The sequence below is a fragment of the Haliotis rubra genome, unplaced genomic scaffold, assembly GCF_003918875.1.
Source record: "Haliotis rubra isolate DU_JTF1 unplaced genomic scaffold, ASM391887v1 Scf378, whole genome shotgun sequence".
Taxonomy (NCBI): domain Eukaryota; kingdom Metazoa; phylum Mollusca; class Gastropoda; order Lepetellida; family Haliotidae; genus Haliotis; species Haliotis rubra.
Genome location: NW_025767055.1, coordinates 245,170 through 272,043, shown reverse-complemented (window position 1 = coordinate 272,043; position 26,874 = coordinate 245,170). Strand labels below are relative to the sequence as shown.

At 41.6% G+C, this 26,874-nt stretch overlaps 2 protein-coding genes across 2 annotated transcripts in view; both read right to left on the bottom strand.

Annotated features, from left to right (window-relative positions):
• Positions 1–4,377: 4,377 nt before the first annotated feature.
• LOC124286177 (uncharacterized protein DDB_G0284459-like) lies at positions 4,378–9,356 on the bottom strand. Its single transcript, XM_046722526.1, has 3 exons — positions 9,096–9,356; positions 7,537–7,859; positions 4,378–4,570 (listed from the first exon to the last, which is right to left on the bottom strand). Exons 1-3 carry the CDS (start codon positions 9,354–9,356, stop codon positions 4,378–4,380), a joined length of 777 nt encoding a protein of 258 aa, XP_046578482.1.
• A 177-nt stretch (positions 9,357–9,533) lies between these two features.
• LOC124286174 (zinc finger protein 280D-like) overlaps positions 9,534–26,874 on the bottom strand; it is a 40,815-nt gene continuing 23,474 nt past the window's right edge. Inside the window, 13 exon segments of the mRNA XM_046722523.1 lie at positions 9,534–10,419; positions 11,077–11,261; positions 13,993–14,031; positions 17,254–17,340; positions 18,763–18,837; positions 19,761–19,945; positions 21,353–21,560; positions 22,731–22,962; positions 23,568–23,747; positions 24,798–24,968; positions 25,745–25,833; positions 26,349–26,487; positions 26,489–26,493. Of these exon segments, the coding sequence (XP_046578479.1) occupies positions 9,697–10,419; positions 11,077–11,261; positions 13,993–14,031; positions 17,254–17,340; positions 18,763–18,837; positions 19,761–19,945; positions 21,353–21,560; positions 22,731–22,962; positions 23,568–23,747; positions 24,798–24,968; positions 25,745–25,833; positions 26,349–26,487; positions 26,489–26,493 (2,318 nt within the window). The 3' untranslated portion in view covers positions 9,534–9,696.

Genomic DNA, 26,874 nt, shown 5'->3' with positions numbered 1-26,874 from the left:
CTGTAAATACAGACAATATTGATTTAATGCATGAAGTGATTTTTATGTGATGCTTATATATTCAACCTCATATTTGTTTTAAACTTAACTGTGCAAGTGAAAACTTACTGTGCGAGTGAGTATGGTTTTACGCCGCTTTTAGCAATATTCCAGCAATATCACGACGGGAAACCAAAATGGGCTTCACACATTGTACCCATGTTGGGAATTGAACCTGGGTATTCAGCGCTTTAACCATTAGGCTACCCAACTGCCCCTACACTTCACTGAAAGAAACCTGCAGGTTAAATCTAATGAAAGAACTTTCTACGTCCTCAGTGGCACTACTGTCCTCTAGTCTAGATAGAAGTCTACTTTCAGCTGAATATTCTTTCTAATGGTTGGTGATCCCATTTATTCATACAATACAAAATCTTATTGATTTTCTTCTGTGAAAATATTGAATGCCAAGTAATATTGCAAAATTTGCGTCTAAAACACATGGACAAAACAAAGTATTTAATGATAACAAAATATGAGACATAAAATCTTGATAAACTAACATAAGATATAAAAGACACTGGAGGACATAGCAATCAACAAACTACAGCGCAGATAAAATATAAATGCAAATCTGGACTTTAATATGTACAATTTTAAGAATTTAATTCGGTTTCTGTATGTCCATTAACACTGAAGTACAAAAAGTTCAAATAATTGACAATTCACACGTATCAGGTGGGGGGGTTACAATGAATGATGGCCGAACCTCAACCACTTCGATTAGCTGGCCTCAGTACAAATATTTATACAATACTATACAGGCTTGTATAACTGATTACCATAATCACGATAATCTCCACGTGACCTCGGACAGTCTGGACAAAACATACGTCATTGATCTGCAGGCTGAAGATCTTCAAGATCTTCTCTCTTCAGATTATATTAGCATTTATGTTTTCAATACGACAATTTGATGATACACACAGGACCACCGTTTGGACATTTCTGATAATTACATTGAAATAATGGACTCCGACAATCATGGACTGGCTTTTGTAAGTCACAAAAGACAAAGACAAATTTTGGCATCGACAAATGAGAGCAGACATTCCTCATGCTATCATGAGCTTTGGAAATGATTAATTTTTGACCACCAAAATCTATCAAAAAGGTTCAATCCTGATTCATAATTTTGCTGTTTTCCTAAATTCTAAGCTCCTTGAAAACTGCATTAGTGCAATGACATAACACTAAACATTAAAGCTCTTCCTCTTTAGTGCATGCTATCTGCAGGAACTAATGACAAGGTATCACAAGGGAGAATGCTACAATCGGCTTCCTCTCAGCGGCTAACTGTGCTTAAAGCTCAAACCTCTTCCTATGGTGACAGGAGTTTGGGTAAGGCAGGTCCAGTCCTCTGGAATAAACTACCATATCACATGTACAGCAAACCACTGGCGTTGACATTCCAGCATGAAGTGAAGACTCTGTTGTTCCTATGACCTGCGTCTCGAGCAACATTTGGATTTTAGGCGCCACATACATCTGAAGTTTATTATTATTATTACTGGTCCTATCAATAGTGATGTACACATTACCTCTTTAATCTTAACCACATGAACATGAAGTGGGGACTTTTTAATTCCAATGACATTTGCATCAGATTTGGGGTAAATTATCGGCCTTAGAGCAGCCCCAGATGCAACCATGTACAGCGACTTGACCCAGGGGTCGGAAAACCATGATACCAACCGATCAGTGTCACAATCTTGTGGGCGTGAACACATTATATAAATATGCATATTTATACCAGGAACTTTTTCATCTGGACTGTTCATAACTATCTACTCTATGTCCTTTGTCATGAAAAGAAGATGATGATTTAAAAAAATTATCAAAAACCTCTTCATGAAAATATGAACATATAACATTCACAGAATATACATTATCTTCGAAGCTTCTGACATGAAAAATCTCTCATAATCTTTAAAAAGATCATGAAAGATGGCACTGACAGCACTTTGAAAATTGCCAACTGAAAAAATGTGTCTTAGTAGTTCCTGAATCTGATAGTATCAGGGTACATTACACCAAGTGGGTGAGTTTAGTTTTACACCGCTTTTAGCAATGTTCCAGCAATATCACGGCGGGGGACACTAGAAATGGGCTTCATATTGCACCCATGTGGGGAATCAAACCCGGGTCTTCGGCGTGACAAGCAAACGCTTTATCCACTAGGCTACCCCACTGCCCCCAGTACACCAAGCAATAGTGCTACAGTTGTAGGAAGTCTATGTTAACGTATGGGAGTACAATAGCTGAAGCACTACAGTTCCTGTCTGGAAGAATTCCAGGCTTACATGTTCCACACACAACCTACATGTAAGAGGTCTGCTGTCATTTACTGTATCAAGAAGGTTAATATTCTGTCTTTGAAGTGACTTTGTTTTTACAGTGTTTCAGTCCTATCATGATTTGGGAGAACAATCAAATGTGATACCCACAATCAAGTTAAAATTGGGTCTAAACATCTTATCAACAACGTACAGAAAAGTTCCGACCATCATACAGTCTACAGTCTAAACCAACATGCCATGATAATCGAGTGATGAAGTACTCGTCATTTAACAAGCTTGAACCTTTATCATTCATCTGCATTTATATTGATTCTGGTCCGTTTCTGGTTTCTTATATCAGAACTACTTGCAAATTAAAGTGTCTGCAGTATCAACTTAAAATGGTTTGTAACCATGACAGCGTACTGACAATATTTACATGGACAACATGGAACAGCGCCTAGCACCTGTTACCAGCAACACAGCAGGCAAGGCCAATATATATACAGCTCTGTGTGGACTAGGCAGTTGTGAGTGCGTAGGGTCCAGTCCATGAACACTGCAGGAACAGCAGCGACATATCCAGAGAACCATGAAACTCCACCTAAAGTATGAAGAACCAGGAAGGACAGGGCAAGTCCATGAGAAGACCGAACCGTACATGAGAAGTGTTTTACACCCCACCCAGAAATTTTCCAGCACTATAACGGCAGGGTAAACCCAAACTGGGCACCGCACTTTGCATTCATGTGCATTTAGGATCAAACGAACTATGAACCCCAGGTAAAGACTATCACAGTGAGAGCTGTACTTTTAGTATTTCATGTTACTGTTAGCCATATCGGCACTCAGCTGGGTCAGGCACCGTATTGTACAGAACTCGGATCTTGGACATTAAAGGCCAAAACTTCAACCACAAGAGTACCTCACTGATACCCCCGAAAGACAGACCTACTCGGTCACAGAAGCCAAATCCTTACTCGGTCACAGAAGCCCTGTCCCCACACGATCACAGAAGCCCTGTCCCTACACGGTCACAGAAGCCCTGTCCCCTACACGGTCACAGAAGCCCTGTCCCCTACACGGTCACAGAAGCCCTGTCCCCTACACGGTCACAGAAGCCCTGTCCCCTACACGGTCACAGAAGCCCTGTCCCCTCACAGAAGCCCTGTCCAGAAGCCCTGTCCCCTACACGGTCACAGAAGCCCTGTCCCCTACGCACTCCGGTCGCTCTAAAACTGACGATATACAGCTAACATGCAGGTTCAGGGCACTGCCCTGATTGACAAGTACAACTGTTGAAGTCTATGTTGCATATTAGCAAACACAAGATGGTGTTGGAGATATAGGATGATGTTGGTTGGTGGGGCTGTCTCATTCACAGAACCATCAAAATTAACCCTGGGTACCTGATAAACGTTTACATCATTACGTACTATGCTTCCATTGCTTTGTGACAAAGTTATATAAATTTCAGCAATTTCAAAATATTCATTACTTTGCATTAACACTGTAACTCTCCCTGTGTAAATAACCAGTTGATCGGCAGTCGAACACTGCATTGAAGGAACCTACAAAAATTATCTGAGGTTCGACACAACCCCGGAATAATGATTAAAGTACTATGAAGTGTCAAGCTTTTACTTTGTGCAACTGTAAATCGACACAAAGTTCAACACAAAGGTTTTCGTATTTTGAGTTTTTAAAAATTATTAGAATACTAATAATAAGTGAATCTAGGATGGAGATGCTAACATGCCTTGGGAATAATTGGAAAGTTTGTCCATTAATTGAGTAGCAGAGCAAAGCAACCATCTTGATGAAAACTGATGAAAGTTCTACAACTGAGACGCAAGAGCTAGAGAAAGCCTGGTTACAAACTGATGTAACCACACACATAATGTAGACATTGTGCCCTGGGTAGATTTACATGATCAGCAGGTATCCCGGGTATGTTTCAATGGTATCCTCTAGAGACAGACACCAACAGTTTTGATTGCTGCCTTAGTTCTTGTAGTGAGTTGACCTGACTTCAACATTTCACCGGTCTAGGGTAAACCTAGTAGTTGCCACGGTAACCTTGTCCTCCCCTGCCTCGGTAGTCACGGTTTCCATGGTAACCTTGACCTCGGCTCTGGCCATATCTATCTCTTTGGTTACCATAGTTGTCACGGTAACCTCCTTGTTGATGCTGATTTCCATGGTAACCTCCTTGATTTCTATCATGACCACCTTGGTATCTGTTGTAATTTCTGAAACATGAGATCAACTGGGTCATTAAACATTTCACACAGCAGCATGACGAAACACATGGAAAATCTTTAACATAACTTACCACAGGTAATCTCAAACAAGATAACCTTCAACCTTTATTATAAACAACAATGGAAAGTGAGAGAGTGAGTGAGTATGGTTTTATGCCGCTTTTAGCAATAGTCCAGCAACATCACGGCAGTGAACACCAGAAATGGGCTTCACACATTCAGGGGTAGAAAAAAAACAAATTTCTAAGTGAGCCTTAGGGGACCAGACGAATATGTTAGACGTGCCTTTCAGAAATGACTGACTGAGTTTTGGTTTTACGCCGCTTTTAGCAATATTCCAACAACATCACGGCGGGGGACACCAGAAATGGGCTTCACAAATTGTACACACGTGGGTATTCGAACCCTGGTCTTCGGCGTGACGAGTCAACGTTTTAACCACTAGGCTACCCCACCGCCCCTTTTCAGAAATGAAGTGTGCCCACATGTTCTTAGAATAAATGACTGTAGCAATGATGATGATCACTTGAAATTTATTGTTAGTAAACAACAAATATAACATGTTTTCTGTTATCACTGATATGTCTTCTGTTCAAGATGGCTTTCTTATGTTTCATTTGTTCTGCTTTCCCAGCCCCTTTAATAGCTAAATTTTTGTGACAGATTCACTTGTTAAATATATCTAACATACACAATTTCTTCTTCAATAACCGAACTATCAGTACTCCCATCACCATAAATAGAAAAACAACCTGATTTCTTCACATCATCCATCATAATTCCAGTGATGTCCTGGGCGATAAAGTCAATAAATGTTTTCACTTGTTTGTCATTTGTTTACATGTTTAGTTTTTGGGATCAGGTGACTAAAGGTGAGTTATGTCTCTAAACAATTAGGCGTGCCATAAGGGCACCGAGAATTTTTTATCCGTGCCATTTCAATTTTTACTGTGCCATGGCACGCTAATATATGGAGTATTTCGAACCCTGACATTGTACCCATGACCGGAGTTGAACCCGGATCTTCAGCATGACGAGCGGACGCTTTAACCACTAGGCTACCCCACCGCCCCTAACAATGCACAGACTCCATGCTGTCAGGACACCATATCATGCAAATCATCGAGCATGACCACCAGACTCAAACATTATTAGTGATTATAACCACTAGGCTACCCCACCGCCCCTAACAATGCACAGACTCCATGCTGTCAGGACACCATATCATGCAAATCATCGAGCATGACCACCAGACTCAAACATTATTAGTGATTATAACCACTAGGCTACCCCACCGCCCCTAACAATGCACAGACTCCATGCTGTCAGGACACCATATCATGCAAATCATCGAGCATGACCACCAGACTCAAACATTATTAGTGATTATAACCACTAGGCTACCCCACCGCCCTAACAATGCACAGACTCCATGCTGTCAGGACACCATATCATGCAAATCATCGAGCATGACCACCAGACTCAAACATTATTAGTGATTATAACCACTAGGCTACCCCACCGCCCTAACAATGCACAGACTCCATGCTGTCAGGACACCATATCATGCAAATCATCGAGCATGACCACCAGACTCAAACATTATTAGTGATTATAACCACTAGGCTACCCCACGCCCCTAACAATGCACAGACTCCATGCTGTCAGGACACCATATCATGCAAATCATCGAGCATGACCACCAGACTCAAACATTATTAGTGATTATAACCACTAGGCTACCCTAACCGCCCTAACAATGCACAGACTCCATGCTGTCAGGACACCATATCATGCAAATCATCGAGCATGACCACCAGACTCAAACATTATTAGTGATTATAACCACTAGGCTACCCCACCGCCCCTAACAATGCACAGACTCCATGCTGTCAGGACACCATATCATGCAAGTCATCGAGCATGACCACCAGACTCAAACATTATTAGTGATTATAACCACTAGGCTACCCCACCGCCCCTAACAATGCACAGACTCCATGCTGTCAGGACACCATATCATGCAAATCATCGAGCATGACCACCAGACTCAAACATTATTAGTGATTATAACCACTAGGCTACCCCACCGCCCCTAACAATGCACAGACTCCATGCTGTCAGGACACCATATCATGCAAATCATCGAGCATGACCACCAGACTCAAACATTATTAGTGATTATAACCACTAGGCTACCCCACCGCCCCTAACAATGCACAGACTCCATGCTGTCAGGACACCATATCATGCAAGTCATCCAGCAGGACCACCAGATTCAAACATTACCAACAACAACAGCATGCGTCAAAAACTAGAACTAATAATACCTCAGTCCTTTGTATTATTCTAGCAATATTTGTCTCATCCCAAGTATTACATATAGAAAAATCTACAACCTTTTGGGCTACAAAACCCGACTAATAAAATTCAATTTGTCTCACACTAACACAAAATTGTGGAGGCTTAGACAACCAATGGATAACCAACAGATTGAGCTACGAAACAATCCAACAAATTTCAAGTTGACTCACACCAACACAACTCAGTGGGATAACCAGTTGGGCAGGGGTGGAAATAACCCATTGCCCGACGCCCGAGTCCAGTGGTTTTTTTCTGTCGGGCTAGCAAATTTGTATGTCACACTGTACCGGTGTCCAGTTGACTTTCCAATGTTAATAATGTTGTTTATTTAAAAAATCAATAAGAAAATCAGCCAGTATAGTGGAAAACTTATCAGGGCAAGTGATTTTACATGTGCCACTGTACCGGAGTACATTAGCAATTTTAAAGTTATTTCCACCCCTGATTCATTCATTTTTCACCGCAAAAACAAAAATTTGAGGCACCTAATGTTTAAATTCCATTTCTGATGTCTCTCGTGTTAATATTGCTGAAACAGACCCAGAACCATACTCACCACTTCTAAAACAAGACAGATCTGCAACGCTCACCTATTGTCACTGGGATACCTCCGGTCATCATAGCGGTGACCACCACCACCGTGTCCACCATACCGATCTCGATCAGATCGATGCTGCTCATGCCGGTCACGATCTCGGTCATAGCCCCGGTCACGTGACCTATCATGGTCATATGACCTGTCTCTGTCCCGGTCATGTGACCTGTATCTATCTCTATCATCTGACCGGTCTCTGTAGTGGTCGTGAGATCGGTCTCTGTCCCGTGACCGCTCTTGGCTGTAGGGTTTGTTTGGCAACCTTGGAAGGTCACTGGGCACCTGGGCTTTCGCTGAATCCGACTTGGAATCTTTGGTCTAGCACAGAAATAATGCTTTATTACAGCAACTCAACTTATCAGATAATTATACTGTTTTTCTTATTGTTTATAATGTTTACAACGACAGTTTTATTTTTTTAAAAACCGAAAAAAACCTCCTCATCATCTTACAAATGCAAAAAGACCAGAATTGGCCTCTGGAGATCTGACGTGGAGTGAAACAAGTTTCGGGTTTAGGTGGTTCTACATTCAATATCTGATGGGAGGTGACTCATATGTTAACTAGAAAGTGCTTTTACTCGTAAAAACAGATGCCTCCCCCATTCAACGTTGAGACCTCAAACAATTCATTTGATTCCTTCAATTTCAAAATCTCAAAGTATGAAAATACATATTATACATGTTTTATAGCAGTCCATGTATATGGCTGATGCTTCTAAGCTTACTAATAATTGGTATTGGTATTAAGTATACACATTTTGGTGAAGATGGGAAGTGGTTTTAGAGTTATGCTCCGACCACAAACCCTACCCTTCAAAAAGACCAAGTCCAAAGTGGTTGCCATTGAAACAAAAAAATAAAATTGAAAGAAATGTTCAAATCCCCAAAATGCACATCTACATGATATGGAGAGGCAGTATACCATATCTGGCGAAGATGGGTCAAATAGTTTCAGAATTTTGCTCCGCGGAAACGAACTTTACCCTTCAAAAAGACAAAATCCAAATTGTTGCCATGGAAACAGAAAAAAAATACAAAAAAAAAATACAAACCCCTCAAATCCCCAAAAGGTACATCTACATGATATGGAGATGCAGCATACCAAATTTGGTGAAGATTGTTCAAGAAGTTTTAGAGTTATGTACCGGAAACAATGGGAATGCCAGCGCAGACGGAAACACAACCAAAAACAGTATGTCTCCCGACCCTCCGGGGGGAGACACAATTCACAACATATGTTGCAGACATGGAAGAGAAAAAATAGTATCTGGGAGATTTTCACTTAAACTATGCTATGAAACAAAGATAAAATACTGATTATGTGGCACTGTTGAGAATATGTGCATAGATTGAGAAAATGTTTTGAGACAGGAGAATTCCAGTCTATTTGTTTCATGCTCCCTCCAGTCCTCAAAAAATCAGGCTCAGATCTACTATTTATCCTTGTATTAATGTGATCATGTCACATTTTTACTACGAGCAGAGCATACAACACATTCAATCAACTGTTGAATAATCGTTCTAGGGTATTTAACAGTATCCCTATACTCACAAAGTCCTTGGGTTGACTAGGTGGTAGACGGGCAGGCTGTTGGTCACCAGTCTCCCTGACACTCTCAGCTTCTTCGGGCCCCCCAGCATTCTTGTCACCAGAGGTCAACTGTTCACCTTCTTCAGGGGCAGCAGATGATTCCTTCTCTGTCCCCAGAGACACAGCCTCTTTCGTGTTCTCCTCAAGATCTTCAGATGATGGCTTCTCACTTTGTGAGACACTTGTCTCCTCACCATCTGGCACCGTCTCTTCTGTGTCCATATCACTCGATGTCTCGGGCCGAGGTGCCTCTTTCTTTTCACCTTCAGCCACATCTTCAGCCGCATCTTCTTGCTTGCCCTCCTCAGCATCTATCTGAGCTGGACTGTCACTGAGTCTCTCATCCTCTGTCTTACTCACCTCAGACACAGGTTCCTGTTCCTCTGATCCTGGCTGTGTCTCACTAGTCTCTACGTCTGACTGTTTCTCACTAGCCTCTGCTTCTGGCTGTGTCTCACTTGTCTCCAATTCTTGGAACGTTTCACTAGCCTCTGATTCTGGCAGTGTCTTGTCAACCTCTGGTTCTGACAGTGTTTTGTCAACTGCCGAATCTTGCTGTGCCTCACTGACATCTGGGCTGAACATTTTGCTCATCAACCATCACTGGCTCCTGTGCCTCACTGGCACTTGACATCATGGACTCGCTATTATCTGGCTGTGGAGACTCACTATCTTCCAGCACCTTATCCTCTGTGTCCTTCTCCTCAACAACTGATGTGTCTATACCTTCTTCAGCCTCTTCATCACTGCCTTCTTCAGCACCCTTTGTGTCCTCCTCAAGGACTGATGTATCCATACCTTCTTCAAGCTCTTTATCACTGCCTTCTTCAGCTTCCTCCGAGTTCTTCTCCCTAACAACAGATGTGCCCATACCTTCTTCAGCCTCTTTATCACTGACTTTTTCAACTTTCTCTGTGTCCTTATCACTATCTTGCTCTTGTTCACTCGTCTCACCCTTTTCACCAGCCTCTTTATCACTATCTTGAATCTGTTCCTTATCGATACTCCTTTCACCACTGCCTTCTTTCAATTTTTCACTTTCGCCTATATCACTTCCTTCATCCTCATCTTTATCAGGTTCTTTCTCATTGTCTGCATCCTTCTCTCCTTCATCTTCAGTGTGGACCGTGTCTTCAACAGTGTCATTCACCTCATCACCTTTATCTTTATCAGCTGACACTGAAGGTTCTTCCTCATCGTCTTCACTATCAGCAAGAGCACTGTTCACCAAGGAGTCAATGTTAGTGGCATCGTTCGAGTTGTCCTCCGGTTCCGGGCTGAAAGCCTGGGGAAAAGATGGCAACAAGCTCAACAATGTGTCACATGGGTTCAATCACATTAAGTGTCACTGTATGTGGATTACAACAATGTGTTACTGTGTCTCAAGCACATCAATGTGTCACTGTGTCTCAAGCACATCAATGTGTCACTGTGTCTCTGCTAAGGACAGCAATGTGTCACATCTTCTCAACCATAACAATGTGTCACACGGTCTCATCCATAACAATGTGTCACTGTCTGAAGCACAACAATGTGTCACATGAATCAAGCACAACAATGTGTCACATGGTCTCAACCATAACAGTGTATCACTGTTTCTCAAGCATAACAATGTGTCACAGTGTCTAAATTACAACAATGTGTCTCAAACACAACAAAGTGGCACAGCGGGTGAGTGACTGAGTGAGCTTAGTTTTACACCGCTTTTAGCAATATTCCAGCAATATCACGGCGGGGCACACCAGAAATGGGCTTCACACATTGTACCCATGAGGGAAATCGAACCCAGGTCTTTGGTGTCACGAGCAAACGCTTTAACCACAAGACCCCACCATCCTGGACCAGACAGACATATGTCATCAGGATACACTAGTTCCATTTAGTGATGTTTCATTGAACAAGCATACGTTGTAGTGGACATGTAAACAAACGCCAGTGTTACCCTATCACTGCTGTCGCCGGCTCCAAACACCGACGCCTTGGTGGGTGTCTTGTCGTCCTTTAGCTTGACCGTCAGCCATCTGCGAGCCCCGGTCAGCTCGGGTGGGATACTGGGGTCCCGAGGCTCCTGTTGGTCGTCTTTGGGGAGAGCCTTCTCACTGACCGCAGCTGAGGTGAAGCGCTTTTCTGAAATCCACAAACATTAATGTCATAGACATGAAACTATATCTTAAACAGTATTGCATCTTATGCTTACTATGAGGCAAAGCTGACACCCAATCAGCAGGTCACGATTTAAATGAAAGGAAACAATTTGAACAATATTTTCTCTTATTATTTAAGCATATATTTCTTATTTGTCCAATACAATTTAAAACAGATCGATACGGAAGGGTAGCAATAAACATTTCAGTTTGTTACTCAGATTTTATCACAGTTTTCATTCCAGGATGAAGAGACTAGATATGATACGTAAACATGACTGACAGTAGCAGGCAATGGGTGAGATGGTGATGGTGATGGTGATATTGATGTTGCAGGGGTGGAAATAACCCATTGCCCGACGTCCGAGTCCAGTGTATTTTTCCGTCGGGCAAGCAAATTTGTATATCACGCTGTACCAGTGTCCAGTTGACTTTCCAATGTTAATAATGTTGTTTATTTAAAAAATCAACAAGAACACGGACGGTATAGTGGAAATATTATCAGGGCAAGTGATTTTACATGTGCCACTGTACCGGAGTACACTAGCAATTTTAAAGTTATTTCCACCCCTGTGTTGGTGGTGATGATGATGATGATGATGATGATGATGATGATGATGATGATGATGCTGAGTTGTCCTGGTTTGTCTGATCCAGGCTAAAAGGCTGTTTTGATAAAGTCATTGTACTGAGTGGTTGGTTTATTGTTTAACGCCACACTCACAGCTATGTCTGATGATGATGATGATGATGATGATGATGATGACGACGACGATGATGATGTACATCACTACTCATCATGCACATGCAGTGTACGAAACACAGGGGATACCATTCCACATCAACTCCACATCAACTCTCTGCGTTAGGAGATTACAGTTTGGAAGCAACAAAGCTTGTTTGTTAGGAAGCCAAGTGCCAAATCTACTTCACCTGTATATATTTCTGTTAAGATATATTTGACATATAAGTGTACACTACAGATGAACCTTATGACCACAAACCTGAGTGGACCAAAACTCAACTTTATGACAACCTGCCATGTGACCAGAACAGTGCATGGAGATAACGATTCCCCCTTAATTAATCACATGCTTTGTGAAACATCAATTATTACACTGGCTCTAACAAATGTAAAGAAGTAATGTGAACAGCTTATAAAATAAAAAATCAGTAGATACATCAAAGATCAGCAACCTGAAGAATTACAAAAAATTATCTTTCCTCATTACGTGATAACCTAAATAGTTTCCAATATCCATACGTGCTGTTGGCAAATTAAAAACTACCCTTTGTTCATTATAACAGTTAGCAATGCACAAAGCTTTGAGACATTGGTACAGACATGATAGATGACTGACTGACTGACTGACCGAGTTTGGTTTTACGCCGCTTTTAGCAATATTCCAGCAACATCACGGCGGGGGACACCAGAAATGGGCTTCACACATTGTACCCATATGGGGATTGAACAATACACTGACAACTGAGGCCAGCCCAATTAGCTTTAACCACATAGGCTACCCCACATGCCTATGATAGATGATTGGAGAGGGAAGATAAGATTGGATGTTTCGTTTAATGTTATAACAGTCAAAGTATTTGGATAGATAAACAATCATTGGCATTATGGAGGGGATAAAAGAATTGAACTGATGTCCGCACACAATACAGATGTTGTCATTCCCTTCCTATCAATTATTGTCAAGGCAGATTCAAACTTCAAAGTTAGAAAAAAGTCCATCTCAATCAATTTTAATTTCCTAAAACAGTTCACACATAAATATCTGTTCACAAGTGCTTTCAACCAATCATCACAAACAGACCATTTCCAAGAAGGGACTTGAGAGGAAATGGATAAAAAAGGTCAATGTCTTAAAATCACAACAAAATGAAATGTCTTTTGTATGTTCATAGGACTGTGCGAGTCACATAAGTCAGCGTACAGTGAAACTGTGTGGACAAACAAATGTCTATTGTTTCAGAATTTGATATATGGACACTGATAACACACAGTGTGTCATCAGTCATCTGACGTCAGACGTACTACTTTTCCTGGTGGAAGGATTGCCATGAGGAAACTTAGATGGTAGGTGGAGACACTACTTGTTTTTTCTAATAAACTTTTTCCTTGAATAATTAGTAGAATATGTCATCATGTGTATGATTTTGCATTTAGCGGTATTCAAAAACACAGCATCACTTTTCATCATATTTGGGCGGGAGAGTAAAAAAGAAATGTTAGAGGAATGCATAATAAAATATAAAAAAAATAAATAAAAACCAAGGTCACTGAAACTCTTCGGAACTGATGGTTTCTTGACAAGTAGAGATGGACGAGAGCCTCATGGTATACACACATAGGGAGACAACTGCTCAACATGCCCCAGTAACATAAATATATAAAACAGCAGCGCAACAAGTGAAGTCAAACCAGTGGTTGATATAGTGAGCATTCATCCATACAGTCACAGAAAGAAGATTGACTTGGGAAAGCTGATATCAAATTCTTCACAAAGTTAAGGATAAATCAATACTGATAAAGTCAGAAATTGTGGACTTCGGCTGCTGAAGTGAAACTACTGGGCATGTGTAGTTGTGTCCCTGTGTGTCACGCACGTACACACACGCTAACTACAGGGTGTTAATGAGTAGATATAGACGTGAGCAAGCACGCTAGGCTAGCCTGCCAGTCAGTCAGCGTTGGCTCTCACCATAACGTTCATCGTCGTCTTGGTCCTCGGACGCACCAGCTGTTGTGATGAAACACATGACAACGCTCTTTAACAATCGTAGTCGCTCGGGTATAAGCCCACGAACCAAACTGGACAGTGAATGTTCTACTATGTAAATGAATCGCTATGGATAAATTAATGCTAAACCATATCCAGACATGCCAACCTTAGTAGAAACTGGGTAAAACAGTGTAATCTAAAGTGAAAGAGTGAAACAATAACAGTAAAACGATGGGTATTTTGGCTTTGCAATTTTTAATAGTGAAACACTAAGTCATGGTCCAAGATTAACGCACTTACGAAAATTCATCACTTGACACTAATTATCTCATTTTCTAGGAAAACAATGAAGTTCCACAGAAACACATGTACCCATCCTAGATGGAACACGGGAATTATAAATCCAAAATGATAACAGTTGGGACTTCTGCACATCACACATGGATACAAAGTGTTTTTTCCTGGGCCCCATTCCTCAAAGCGATCGTAGTGCTACGACAGTTGTAAGTCTATGAAGAAGTATGGAACTTACGACTGTCGTAACGCTACGATCGCTTTGAGGAATGGGGCCCTGCACTATATTCTGTTTCACGAGTTTCCTTTGCCACAAGGGAATCCATGTAGCTAATAGCTTTTAATAAATTTCATACTGTTGCTTTTATTGAGGGTGTCAATACAAAACGAAGTCACACATGACGATTTGATACATGAAATCACCTGTGTATCTTTAAAGATATGTATCAATAGTCCAAAGAGAATGTTTATGAAGTTTTGCTATAGCACATCCCAATTCCTACTCCAACTAACAGAACCTTTCCACCTATCACAAACCTAAACATTTAATCTAAAAACACTTTAAGCCAAAGTCAAAATCCTATTAAATATGTATCAACATGTGATCAATATCCTAGTCATACCACATAAATAACCCTGATCAAACTACCAATACAATAAGCATGGTTATTCTATTTCTGAAAACGACTGTTTCACTATCAAAAGATGGATTCACTAGGATTCACTTGGAGCAGTTGTCGTGATGATTCAATACCCTTCAATGTAGGTGTTGTTCCCACCCTGACAACCTACACGGGGTAGCTTGGAGCAGTTGTCGCGATGATTCAATACCCTTCAATGTAGGTGTTGTTCCCACCCTGACAACCTACACGGGGTAGCTTGGAGCAGTTGTCGCGATGATTAAATACCCTTCAATGTAGGTGTTGTTCCCACCCTGACAACCTACACGGGGTAGCTTGGAGCAGTTGTCGCGATGATTCAATACCCTTCAATGTAGGTGTTGTTCCCACCCTGACAACCTACCGGGGTAGCTTGGAGCAGTTGTCGCGATGATTCAATACCCTTCAATGTAGGTGTTGTTCCCACCCTGACAACCTACACGGGGTAGCTTGGAGCAGTTGTCGCGATGATTAAATACCCTTCAATCTAGGTGTTGTTCCAACCCTGACAACCTACACGGGGTAGCTTGGACAAGAAGGTTAATGATGGTAGTCAACTTACGCAAGTCACTAGAGAGAGTTATGCAATACTAAAAGAGAGATTTGCTGCTATTACGTAGAAATGTGTCTAAAACTTGCTAATTCCTTAAGGTGACCTCGATATCCTGCAATACTAGTAAACATATAGTGGTCGAGTCTAATCACCCCTGTGGCCGTACGCACATGTCGGGCGTAAATTCTAGTCCTGGCATAAGTAAAATGTGGCGAGCTCAATATTTACCAATCCCAGCAGGTAACCCTGTAATGGCGGTGTAATGGCGCAGTATACCGATACTTATAACGCGGACGACAGTTCTACAGAAACCGTATATTAAGAAAAAGGTCAAACCCTTTAGAAATATATGACGACCTTGATCTGTACAGATGATTTAGATTCAGGAGAATGGACATATTCAAGATAGTGGATACAATGAGAGGTGATATTGATTATGGCTCCTACCGCAATTCCAGTCTTACTCCGGAAAATCAGGTACTTGTAGCCTTACGGTTTTATGCTACGAGATCATTTCAAAATGTAGTTGGGGATACTGTGAGTGTTCATGAGTCTACGGTTAGTCGAACAATTTGCAGATTTCCATTGTCTCTTCAGCGGGGAATGAATCAGTGGATCTACTTTCCCGACCAATATGAACCCGTAGCACTGACAGTTTTTACAACATGGCAGGGATTCCCGGTGTAGTAGGATATGTTGCGAAGTTGTTTCGCAGTGGTTTAAAAATGTTGGAAAATTCTAAAAATATCACACTGCACCTAGATGTAAATCCATTAACTCGGGCGTAGTAACGCTTTGGCTTAATTGACGTTGTGCATGACGTGTAAGAGCAGGGTGCTGCTAAGCCTGACGTAGTGCGTTACGCCTGAATGTAAGCTACGCCTGACATGTGTACACGGCCACTAAGCATAAAATATCCTGTTGAGATAGTGTGATTATCTCTGAAACATATCCAACAAGAGCTGAAATTTCTATTTGAAATCATGATGCTAAAGGGATCTTAAACTTAAAATGAAATGATGCCAAACACTTCTAAACCTACTAGCAACTCATTAGCAGCTGGTAATGTTAAAATAGCTGAGCTTACAAGCTTGAAATAAGTTTTACCACGTTTACTAGACTCACTTTAAAAGGCTGAAGGCTCAAGAAATATTAAGATCAAATTCTTGTGACAGTAAGAAAACAATGTTTCTTACGATTATATCAATGAGACTTTTAGATTCACTGATCCTGCACTGAGCATAAGATTCTGATGGACGGAACATTTTTGTAACCTGTTCAAGCATTACAGATTTTAAAAACACAAAAACAGAATAAAACCTTCACAAAAATATGTGAAAGAAACTCAATACCCTTACAATTTAAATCTTTCTTTCACAGATGCTAACACACAATGTAATGTTACAACAAAGGACACTGTCTTGTAGATCCTACCTTTCTGATCCTATGTGAAGGTCTGAGCAGATATACAGCTCTCATGTTCATGGACATGTTATGCATCACATTGCAAACATTCAATTGTTCAATCCTACCACAGTTTTCAAAATCACAAGCAGAAAACAAAAGACTTTTTCAAAACTTCCAAGAGAGAAGCCTTAACAAAATTAGTTAAGAATTTTGTTAGAGTCGGCAGATGAGGGTGATCTCCCCTTTCCTGGTCAGAAAGATGAGAGTAACCTCCGTTTGAGAACAAGGCCACGATTCTACAGATGCAGCCATTGACACAATACTCACTTGATACAATATTTGGTTTCTTGACTAGGCCGAGAACATCGAGGAGAGAAGCTCCTGGTCTTCTTCTTGGGTCTTGTTCCTCATCAACTAAACAAAACAGTTTAACAAAACAGCTGAACAAAACAGTAGGTGTAGCCTTATTCAAATCAGTCTCAGTGTCTCAGCCAAATTAAATATTTTACTTCTCATGACACCAGGACCAGGAAACAAGGGAGGACTTTGTTTTCTTTTTATTTAGTGGGGTACAGATCCATAAAACTCGATTTGAATGTTCGCCATATATTTCTCACTTTCCTTGAACTCAAAGTGTGAAGAGATGAGGTCTAGAGAATGGTTCAGTTTACCTACAAATCTGACACACATTGTTTATACAGAAACTGACATAAAACAAATTTGAACTGTTAAAGGTGTTTTTTAACAGTACTCAAAATACTACAACAACATCAGGGCTGGGTTACTGAAGGTGTAGACTGTCATATGAAACAAGAAACAGATTTAAGGGGCTGTTCATAATTCATGGCTGGGTGTGTGTGTGTGTGTGTGTGTGTGTGTGTGTGTGTGTGTGTGTGTGTGTGTGTGTGTGTGTGTGTGTGTGTGTGTGTGTGTGTGTGTGTGTGTGTGTGTGTGTGTGTGTGGTGTGTGTGTGTGTGTGTGTGTGTGTGTGTGTGTGTGTGTGTGTGTGTGTGTGTGTGTGTGTGGTGTGTGTGGTGTGATGATTATGATGAAGAGCATGTACAATGTGAATGACAGCCCCCTAAAATTATGGGCAAAGTATGTGAACACCCCCTATGCATGTGTCATGTACAAAATCAATGACCACCCCCTACCCCCCAAATTATTTTAAAGTGTAATTTTTTTCATATTATTATGTACATAATTGCTGAACCCTGGTTGTACATCTGTATAAAATTGATGACCCCCACTACCTCCCCATAACAAAATGGGTGACCCCCCCTTTAACTTCATCATCACCCACCCCAGCCATAAGTTATGAACGGTCACTAACAATGATCGCACACACAAAAACGTGTCCCTGATATTAGACAAAATATGGAAAGCAAGTTTACAGTTCAACACTTCTGTGATATTACTTTAACAAATGAGAATCTCTATATTTCTTCAGTGCTGGACAAAGCAAATATATTTTTTCATTTATTCAGGAATTGCCCAATTTCAAAACTGGTAATGTTTCAGATTCTGACAATAATTTCTAATGCTCCTTATTTAATGTCTGATGTTGTTTTAGTTGTTGTTTAAAGCTGCACTCAGCTGAATTCAAGCTATATGGTGGTGGTCTGTAATTAATCGAGTCTGGACTAGACAATCCAGTGATCAACATCATGAGGATCCATCTACGAAATTGGGATACGATGACGTGTCAACCAAGTCAGCGAGCCTGACCAACCATTCCCATTAGTTGCATCTTACGACAAGCATGGGTTGCTGAAGACCAATTCTAACGCGGATGTTCACGGCTACTTTTATGTCTTAGAGGTGAATATATTTTACCTCTGTCCTCTTTGGGTGGTAAAATGGGTTTCTCCTTGTAGCAGGATCGCTTGGTGCAGAATACAAGATGATTGGCTGAAATGTACAACAGGACATAAAGATAACCACATGAAAGGCATACTAACACAACCAACATGAGGTACGGTCATACTAGCATTGAAAGATACATATATTTGAGCATTCTCAGAACTAATATGATGGTACATCAGACATCATTAGCTAGTTGAGATGTAAATCAGAACATGAGTTGGTTGGTTGGTTTGTTGTTTTATGCCGCACTCAGCAATATTCCAGCTGTATGGCAGAGGTCTGTAAATAATCGATTCTGGACCAGACAATCCAGTGATCAACACCATGAGCATCGATCTACGCAATTTGGGATACGATGACATATGTCACACAGTGAGCGAGCCTGACCACCCCATCCCGTTAGTTGCCTCTTACGACAAGCTTGGGTTGCTGAAGACCAATTCAATTGGATTATCAAGGGTCCAGAACATGAGAGGGTGCACCATTAGTTACTGGATTGTTTTCATCATTAGATAGTTGAGGGGAAATTCAGAACACGAGAGTGAATGAGTGAGTTTAGTTTTACGACGCACTCAGCAATATCCCAGCTATATGGCGGCGGTCTAAATAATTGAGTCTGGACCAGACAATCCAGTGATCAACAGCATGAGCATCGATCTGTGCAGTTGGGAACCGATGACATGTGTCAATCAAGTCAGCGAGCCTGACCACCCGATCCCGTTAGTCGCCTCTTACGACAAGCATGGGTTACTGAAGACCAAGTCTAACCCGGGACCTTCACGGGTTGGAACAAGAGAGGATGCACCATTACTTACTTGAATGGCTGCACCATTAACTTGAAGGTTTACCCAAGTCATTGGAGAGGGTTCATCATTAGCTAGTTGAGACATACATGACATCACACAGAGTGTTCATAGCTAGTTAAAGGTTAGATCAGACTAGTGGTGAGGCAAGTGTTGTCCACTGACCTATCGTATTCCCATACCGACTGCCAAAGCCACACAGACAGTACATGGGAGCCGGTAGCGAACGCTCCCAGGGTATGTTGAGGCTGAGGCTGGTGATCTGGCCGGAGTGGAAACCCATCATGTGGTTGGCATAGGCGAAGCTGCAGCTGGTGGCGAACCGACACATGGAACACTGGATGTACTTCCTGCAAGGTGCAGCCAGGACAGGTTAGCAGTCACAAAGTCTCATTACAAACATTAAAGCCGCCACACTCAACCCTGTCAGCTCAACCTAACTACTGTTTCTATTCAAACATCACAAAAGAATTCACAATGCACCCCATATTTCTCCCTCTCCTTGAGCTCAATGGTTCAGTTTCCGTGCAAATCTGACACAAAAGGTATGTACAATAACAGCTAATATGTCACAGGGAGAAAATTCAAAATGGTCAACCGTTATACATTTAAGAAGGTGATACTCAAAAGGCAATATGTTCCAATGTTGACCATAAAATAAAGAAGTTTCAGAATGTTACTGCTCGATTGGCACAAAACCTGAGTTTGTATCTCTGTCCAAGGGCAATTACAGTTTTTGGGAAAGCGGGGTGCACAGTTCAGAAAGGGGGGTGCACAGTTCAGAAAGGGGGGTGCACAGTTCAGAAAGGGGGCTGCACAGTTCAGAAAGCGGCTGCACAGTTCAGAAAGCGGGTGCAAAGTTCAGAAGCGGGTGCACAGTTCAGAAAGGGGGGTGCACAGTTCAGAAAGCGGGTGCACAGTTCTGAAAGGGGGTGCACAGTTCAGAAAGGGGTGCACAGTTCAGAAAGGGGGTGCACAGTTCCAGAAAGGGGTGCACAGTTCAGAAAGGGGGTACACAGTTCAGAAAGGGGTGCACAGTTCAGAAAGCGGGTGCACAGTTCTGAAAGGTGCACAGTTGGGGTGCACAGTTCAGAAAGGGTGCACAGTTCAGAAAGGGGTGCACAGTTCAGAAAGGGGGTGCACAGTTCAGAAAGGGGGTGCACAGTTCAGAAAGGGGTGCACAAGGGGGGTGCACAGTTCAGAAAGCGGTGCACAGTTCAGTGAAAGGGGGTGCACAGTTCAGAAAAGGGGTGCACAGTTCAGAAAGGGGTGCAGTTCAGAAAGCGGGTGCACAGTTCAGGGCACTGAACAGGGGGGTGCACAGTCCCTGAAAGGGGGTGCACAGTTCAGTTCAAAAGGGGGTGCACAGTTCAGAAGGGCAGAAGCGTCCAGGTGCCGGTGCACAGTTCAGAAAGGGCGCACAGTTCTGAAAGGGGTACCGAGTTCTGAAAGGGGTGCACAGTTCAGAAAAGGGTGGCACAGTTCTGAAAGGGGGGTGCACAGTTCAGAAAGGGGGTGCACAGTTCAGAAAGGGGGGTGCACAGTTCATTTTCATCCGTTTTCACAAGAGTTTCAATGGTCATTTAATAAACTTTCAGGACAAAAGGGGGGATGCGCACCCTGCACCCCTCTGGATCCGCCTATGCTGTTAATACATTTGGTCAAATACTACAAGTGTATATTTCTGCATGTACACAGTAAGTTTGTAAATTCATCAGTGAAAGGAAGACAACTTTCATCTTGCTCCCTGAACGTACTTATAGTGGTCTGTAGTGGCCATGATCATCTTGCACTCAAAACAATGGAGTTCCTGCACGGCTCGTGGGTAGCGCAAGCCTCGATGCTCCGACACCTTGGACACGGCAGGGGCATTGAGGGACTTCACTCCAAGCTGCTTGGGCTGCAGACCGGACTCCGGCACACGGATCATTACTTGGTCAGGCGTGGTGTACTTGGCATTCATACCTGTCACAAAACGGGTGATATACTGGATGTTGTTCAAACAGCATTTGGCAATACTCTCGCAATACTTGAGTGGTATAACAATTTTATTGCAGAAATATCACAACAATATCACAGCACTTTTCCAGCAACACTACACCTCTTTGAGTGGCATTTAGAAGATGGTGTGATGAACGTGGAGAGTTGTATGGATATACAAATCAAGTCATCACTTGCTTGATAACGGTGATAGTAGCAACAAAGAGATGTCGCTCATATTAATAATTGTATATCCATAGAACTCTCTCGTTATTCAACACTACACCTATTTAACAGGTATATTTCAGCAACATCACTGCCATATTCCCATAATATCACAGTTTCTTTCTATATTCCAACAACATAACATCATCCTGAACATCATCGACTCTGTTCAGTGGTTGCAATGTTGCTTGGGTAACACTCCACATTGCGGGCAAACGACACACCATCAGCCAATACACAGCCTGACCACCATGTGCATCTCACAAGAAACATGCAGTACCTAGTCCTGATATATAGCTGGAATATTATTGAGTGCGACTTTAAACAACAAGCAAACACAAAAAGCTGATACAGCAATCTATTGGTGGAAATTTTACAAACATTTTCATATCTTTGTCATCTTGTTAACATTTTGATAACTACTTTGAGTGGCATTTCTAGAAGTTGGAGAGTCAGATAAGGACAACTTTATGAGTAAGGGAGTGAGTGAGTTTAGTTTTACGACGCACTCAGCAATATTCCAGCTATATTTGCGCAGTCTGAAAATAATAGAGTCTGGACCAGACAATCCAGTGATCAACAGCATGAGCATCGATCTGCCCAATTGGGAACCGATGACATGTGTCAACTAAGTCAGTGAGCCTGACCACCCGATCCTGTTAGTCGCCTCTTACGACAAGCATAGTCGCGACAAACTTTATGGATGAACAACTTATTTATTCTTTATTCACATACTTGATTGACAATGCTACAAGAATCGGTATCGAAACGTCACATCACCTGAATAAAGAAGTTGTTCATCCATAAAGTTTGTCCTTATCTAACATTTTTATAGTCTTACTCTATACTTGAAACTCAGAGGTATATTATTATGACTTGAAACCTCTGACAACTCAGAACGAATTATTTTAAAAGAAGTGGTATAACTACCTATAACTCCCTTCTGATTTGGCATGTGGTCTCTCTTTCGATGAGCCTTGACTTCCTGTGCATTGAAGAACGTGAGCTTGCACAGTTGACACTTTTTGGCGTTAGTCTTCGACTGGTGTCGGAGTAGATGGTGGTAGTAGTTCTGAGTCTGTCCCCAGCCCTGGGAGACGAACTTCACGTGGAACACCTTGAGGCAGTACAGGCACAGCAGACACTCCGAGTTCTCGTGCTTCTGCAACACATGATTGTTACCATGGTTACATTAATACACTCCAATGTCTATTTTTGTTACTTTTTTAAATTCAGTTGGATTATTAGGAAAAAAATAAACTGAAAATGATTTTCAAATTATTTGTTTCTAAATGGTTATAAATGCCATATGTTGGCAGAGATGTTAGGGGGAGAGTGAGTGAGTGAGCGAGTTGAGGTTTAGGTTTACCACTTTCAGCAATACTCTAGCAATACCACAGCAGGGACACCATAAATGTGCTGGAATGTCTCATCCAGACTTGATCATTCAGGCTGACTGAGTTTAGTTTTACACCGCTTTTAGCAATATTCCAGCAACATCACGGCGGGGGACACCAGAAATGGGCTTCACACATTGTACCCATGTGGGGATTCAAACCCGGGTCTTCGGCGTGACGAGCCAACGCTTTAACCATTAGGCTACCCCGCCGCCCCCTCATTCAGACTGACGTCATATAGCTTGAATATTGCTGAGTGTGGTGATTAACAAAAAACAAACTGAGTGAAATAAATAATGATTTTCACATTTTCTTTTCAGTTGTTTTAGTGGTGACTGATTGACCTTGACTAAGGGAAATAACAACTGACCTTCTTGAAGTGGTCGACGACATCGCTGTACATAGAGGAGCGGAAGTGGCACAGCTGACAGATGTATGGCATCTCACACGCGTTGTGATTCTGTCTCATGTGACTTGTCAAGCTCTGACGGCTCTCATGGTCCTTTTCACAGATCCGGCACAGCAGGACATTTGTGTTATTCATATGCACCTGGAAACAAATAGTGGGAATGTATCATTACACTGAACAGTGTGTCAGGTATATTGTATGTCAGCAGAAACGTTCAGGAAACGATGTGTACAAGTCAAACAGATCTGGCACAGTTGAGTGAGTGAGTTAAATTTTACCATGCACTCAGCAATATTCCACCTATCTAGTGATCAACAACATGAGCATCGATCTACGCAATTGGGATACAATGATATATATAAACCAAGTCGGCGAGTCTGACCACCTGATCCTGTTAGTCACCTATTACGACAAATATGGGTTGCTGAAGATCAATTCTAACCCGGGTCTTCACGTGTCTGACAGAGTTGAACATTTGTGTTATTCATGTGCAATTTGGAATAGAGAGACTGAACTTATCATCGCGAGTAAACAGAGTGTTGGCAGTATCACAAAATGTTATATTTTTACAAAATGATTCATGTGCGAAACTGCTTGTAATGAGTTACCTTCTCAAATGTATCTGCTTCTCGAATGGTGTGTCGAACTGCTTGTAGCAGTGTTTATATTGACTGAGTTACCTTCACAATGTGCGTCTGCATCTCGAATGGTGTGTCGAACTGCTTGTAGCAGTGTTAATATTGACTGAGTTACCTTCTCAATGTGCGTCTGCATCTCAATGGTGTGTCGAACTGCTTGTAGCAGTGTTAATATTGACTGAGTTACCTTCTCAATGTGCGTCTGCATCTCGAATGGTGTGTCGAACTGGCTTGTAGCAGTGTTAATATTGACTGAGTTACCTTCTCAATGTGCGTCTGCATCTCGAATGGTGTGTCGAACTGCTTGTAGTCGTGTCTATATTGACTGAATTACCTTCTCAATGTGCGTCTGCATCTCAAATGGTGTGTCGAACTGCTTGTAGCAGTGTTTATATTGACTGAATTACCTTCTCAATGTGCGTCTGCATCTCGAATGGTGTGTCGAACTGCTTGTAGCAGTGTCTATATTGACTGAATTACCTTCTCAATGTGCGTCTGCATCTCGAATGGTGTGTCGAACTGCTTGTAGCAGTGTTAATATTGACTGAATTACCTTCTCAATGTGCGTCTGCATCTCGAATGGTGTGTCGAACTGCTTGTAGCAGTGTTTACACTGAGTGAGGTCACTGAGGTCAAGGTTCTGCTGCTTCTCGCTGTCAATGTGACCCTGCATGTGCATCATCGTCTTCACATTGTTGTAGAGCATCTTGGAGCAGTACCAGCACTGGAATGGTGAACAAACAAGGGGTCAGTGGCAGCAAACACTTACTCCAACAAAGCCCACAAACCCTATCAGAGGTCTTTATGGATCATAGTAACACAACTATTATTTTGGAATTAGTGATTGAATATTCAGTAAGATGCAGACTTGGATCCAGTATATACCTCTTTGAAACTGAGCGTTAGCGTACAGACTTATGACACTAAGGAATACAGAGCTCCAGATAAGATTTAGCTCATGTGGGTACTGTACCCACTGTATTTTTTGGGAGTGGGTATTATAAATGTTGAGTGGGTATTTCATTTTCCGTTACCCACTGCTTTCAAATATGTGCATATTTCACTCACCTAAGTATTATGTCATTGAGTAAGTTTACTAAGCAGGTATGTTCTGCCTTATGTCATACCTAATCAAAACCAACTTAAATATAATGGAAATGATTTCATGAAAAATCACTCATACTATACTGACAGTACAACACTAGTCCTATACTAACAGTACAACTTGATAGCAATCTCTGTCTTTTTCATTATGCAAGCGATTTTTATCAATATATTCCTGTTCGTATTTGTTTTAAACTGTTTGCGTATCTAACATTTTAAATGCGTAATTGGTCACAACAATTATTTTTCAATGTGTAATTTGAAATTTTCTATGCGTATTTTACCCGGATACGCAGCTTATTTGGGCCTCTGGGAATAGAGTTTTCACTTTCACTCCAAGATGAAATAACTTGCCAATGAAGGCAATGGTTGTCTATGTATCGTGCATGCCAGTACCTTAAACCTGTGTTCCCCTTTCTCCTCCTGGTATGTGGGGTCGCCCTCCTTCTTGCCATAGTAATACTCGTCTAAGGGCACAAGAGTTCCTGCAAAACAACACCAGCAGCAAAGTCAGTGATACCTGACACCCCAACAAAGTCCCTGACCTGCAACATCAACTGCATTACCACTGCCATAGCACTAGAACAGGCCATATTGATACTGTGATTAGGGCCAGACTTTGGCTTGAAGAACCAATGCTTGAACACTGAACATAATAGAACATCGAACATTTTCTGTGTGAACTTCAGACAACATGGATTGAATGATCTCCAGAGAAATACCAAAATATATGCATTCAAGCCTGACTGACAAGCTGTGACATTAAAATGATTCTCACAATCAGTAAATGAAATTCTGTAAAATGTGATCAAACTATTATTGACGGAGACCATCATTTCCAATTAAAATGACAGATTACGAATGGCTTCTTTTTTTACTGGATTTATCTCCCTAAGTATTGATACTGTCTACAAGTTAATACTAAGTTTCACACAGCAAGTGAGCTAATCTGCCTTCATGTCTCCATAATACATCTAGTGATGAAGATGTGAAGTGTTACCGATATCGTCAGCCTCCAACCGGCGGGGCTTCTTCTTGGGGGGGTTCACGTACTGGGGGTACTGCAAGGGGCCGCTTGCCTGACATGTTTGACACCTGGAGACCCGGGGGCGGGAACTGGCCTTGGGGGTAGTTCTGGAAGGAATCTGACACAGACAAGGGTGAGCCGAGTTGAAATGACTTTTTCAAGCAACAGTAAGCAACTTCTTTATTTCCAGGGGTGGAAATAACTTTATACAGATTCTGTGTACCGTTGTCATGTAAGACAACTTGTACAAGAATCTGTATCCAATACGTCAATTTTGTTGTTGATTTTTAAATAAAGAAGTTGTTATCCATAAAAACTGTGTTCCATATTGTACGTCTCAACTTCTAAAAATGCCACTCAAACAAGTTGAAATGACTTGTTTCAGCAACAGTACAAGCAGATACACTATCAGTGTCAGAAAGTGTCGACTTCCCTTAGCAAAACTACTAACAATGAAAATATACTTTCCCCAAGAACAAACAATTTCCTTATTAGTCCC

Coding starts and splice junctions, on each gene's coding strand:
- LOC124286177 (XM_046722526.1), bottom strand. CDS start 9,356: ATGGACACAGAAGAGACGGTGCCAGATGGTGAGGAGACAAGTGTCTCA. Junction 7,860..9,095: donor CTAGTCAACCCAAGGACTTT/GTGAGTATAGGG, acceptor TTTCTGTGCTAG/ACCAAAGATTCCAAGTCGGA. Junction 4,571..7,536: donor AGGTATCCCAGTGACAATAG/GTGAGCGTTGCA, acceptor CTCATGTTTCAG/AAATTACAACAGATACCAAG.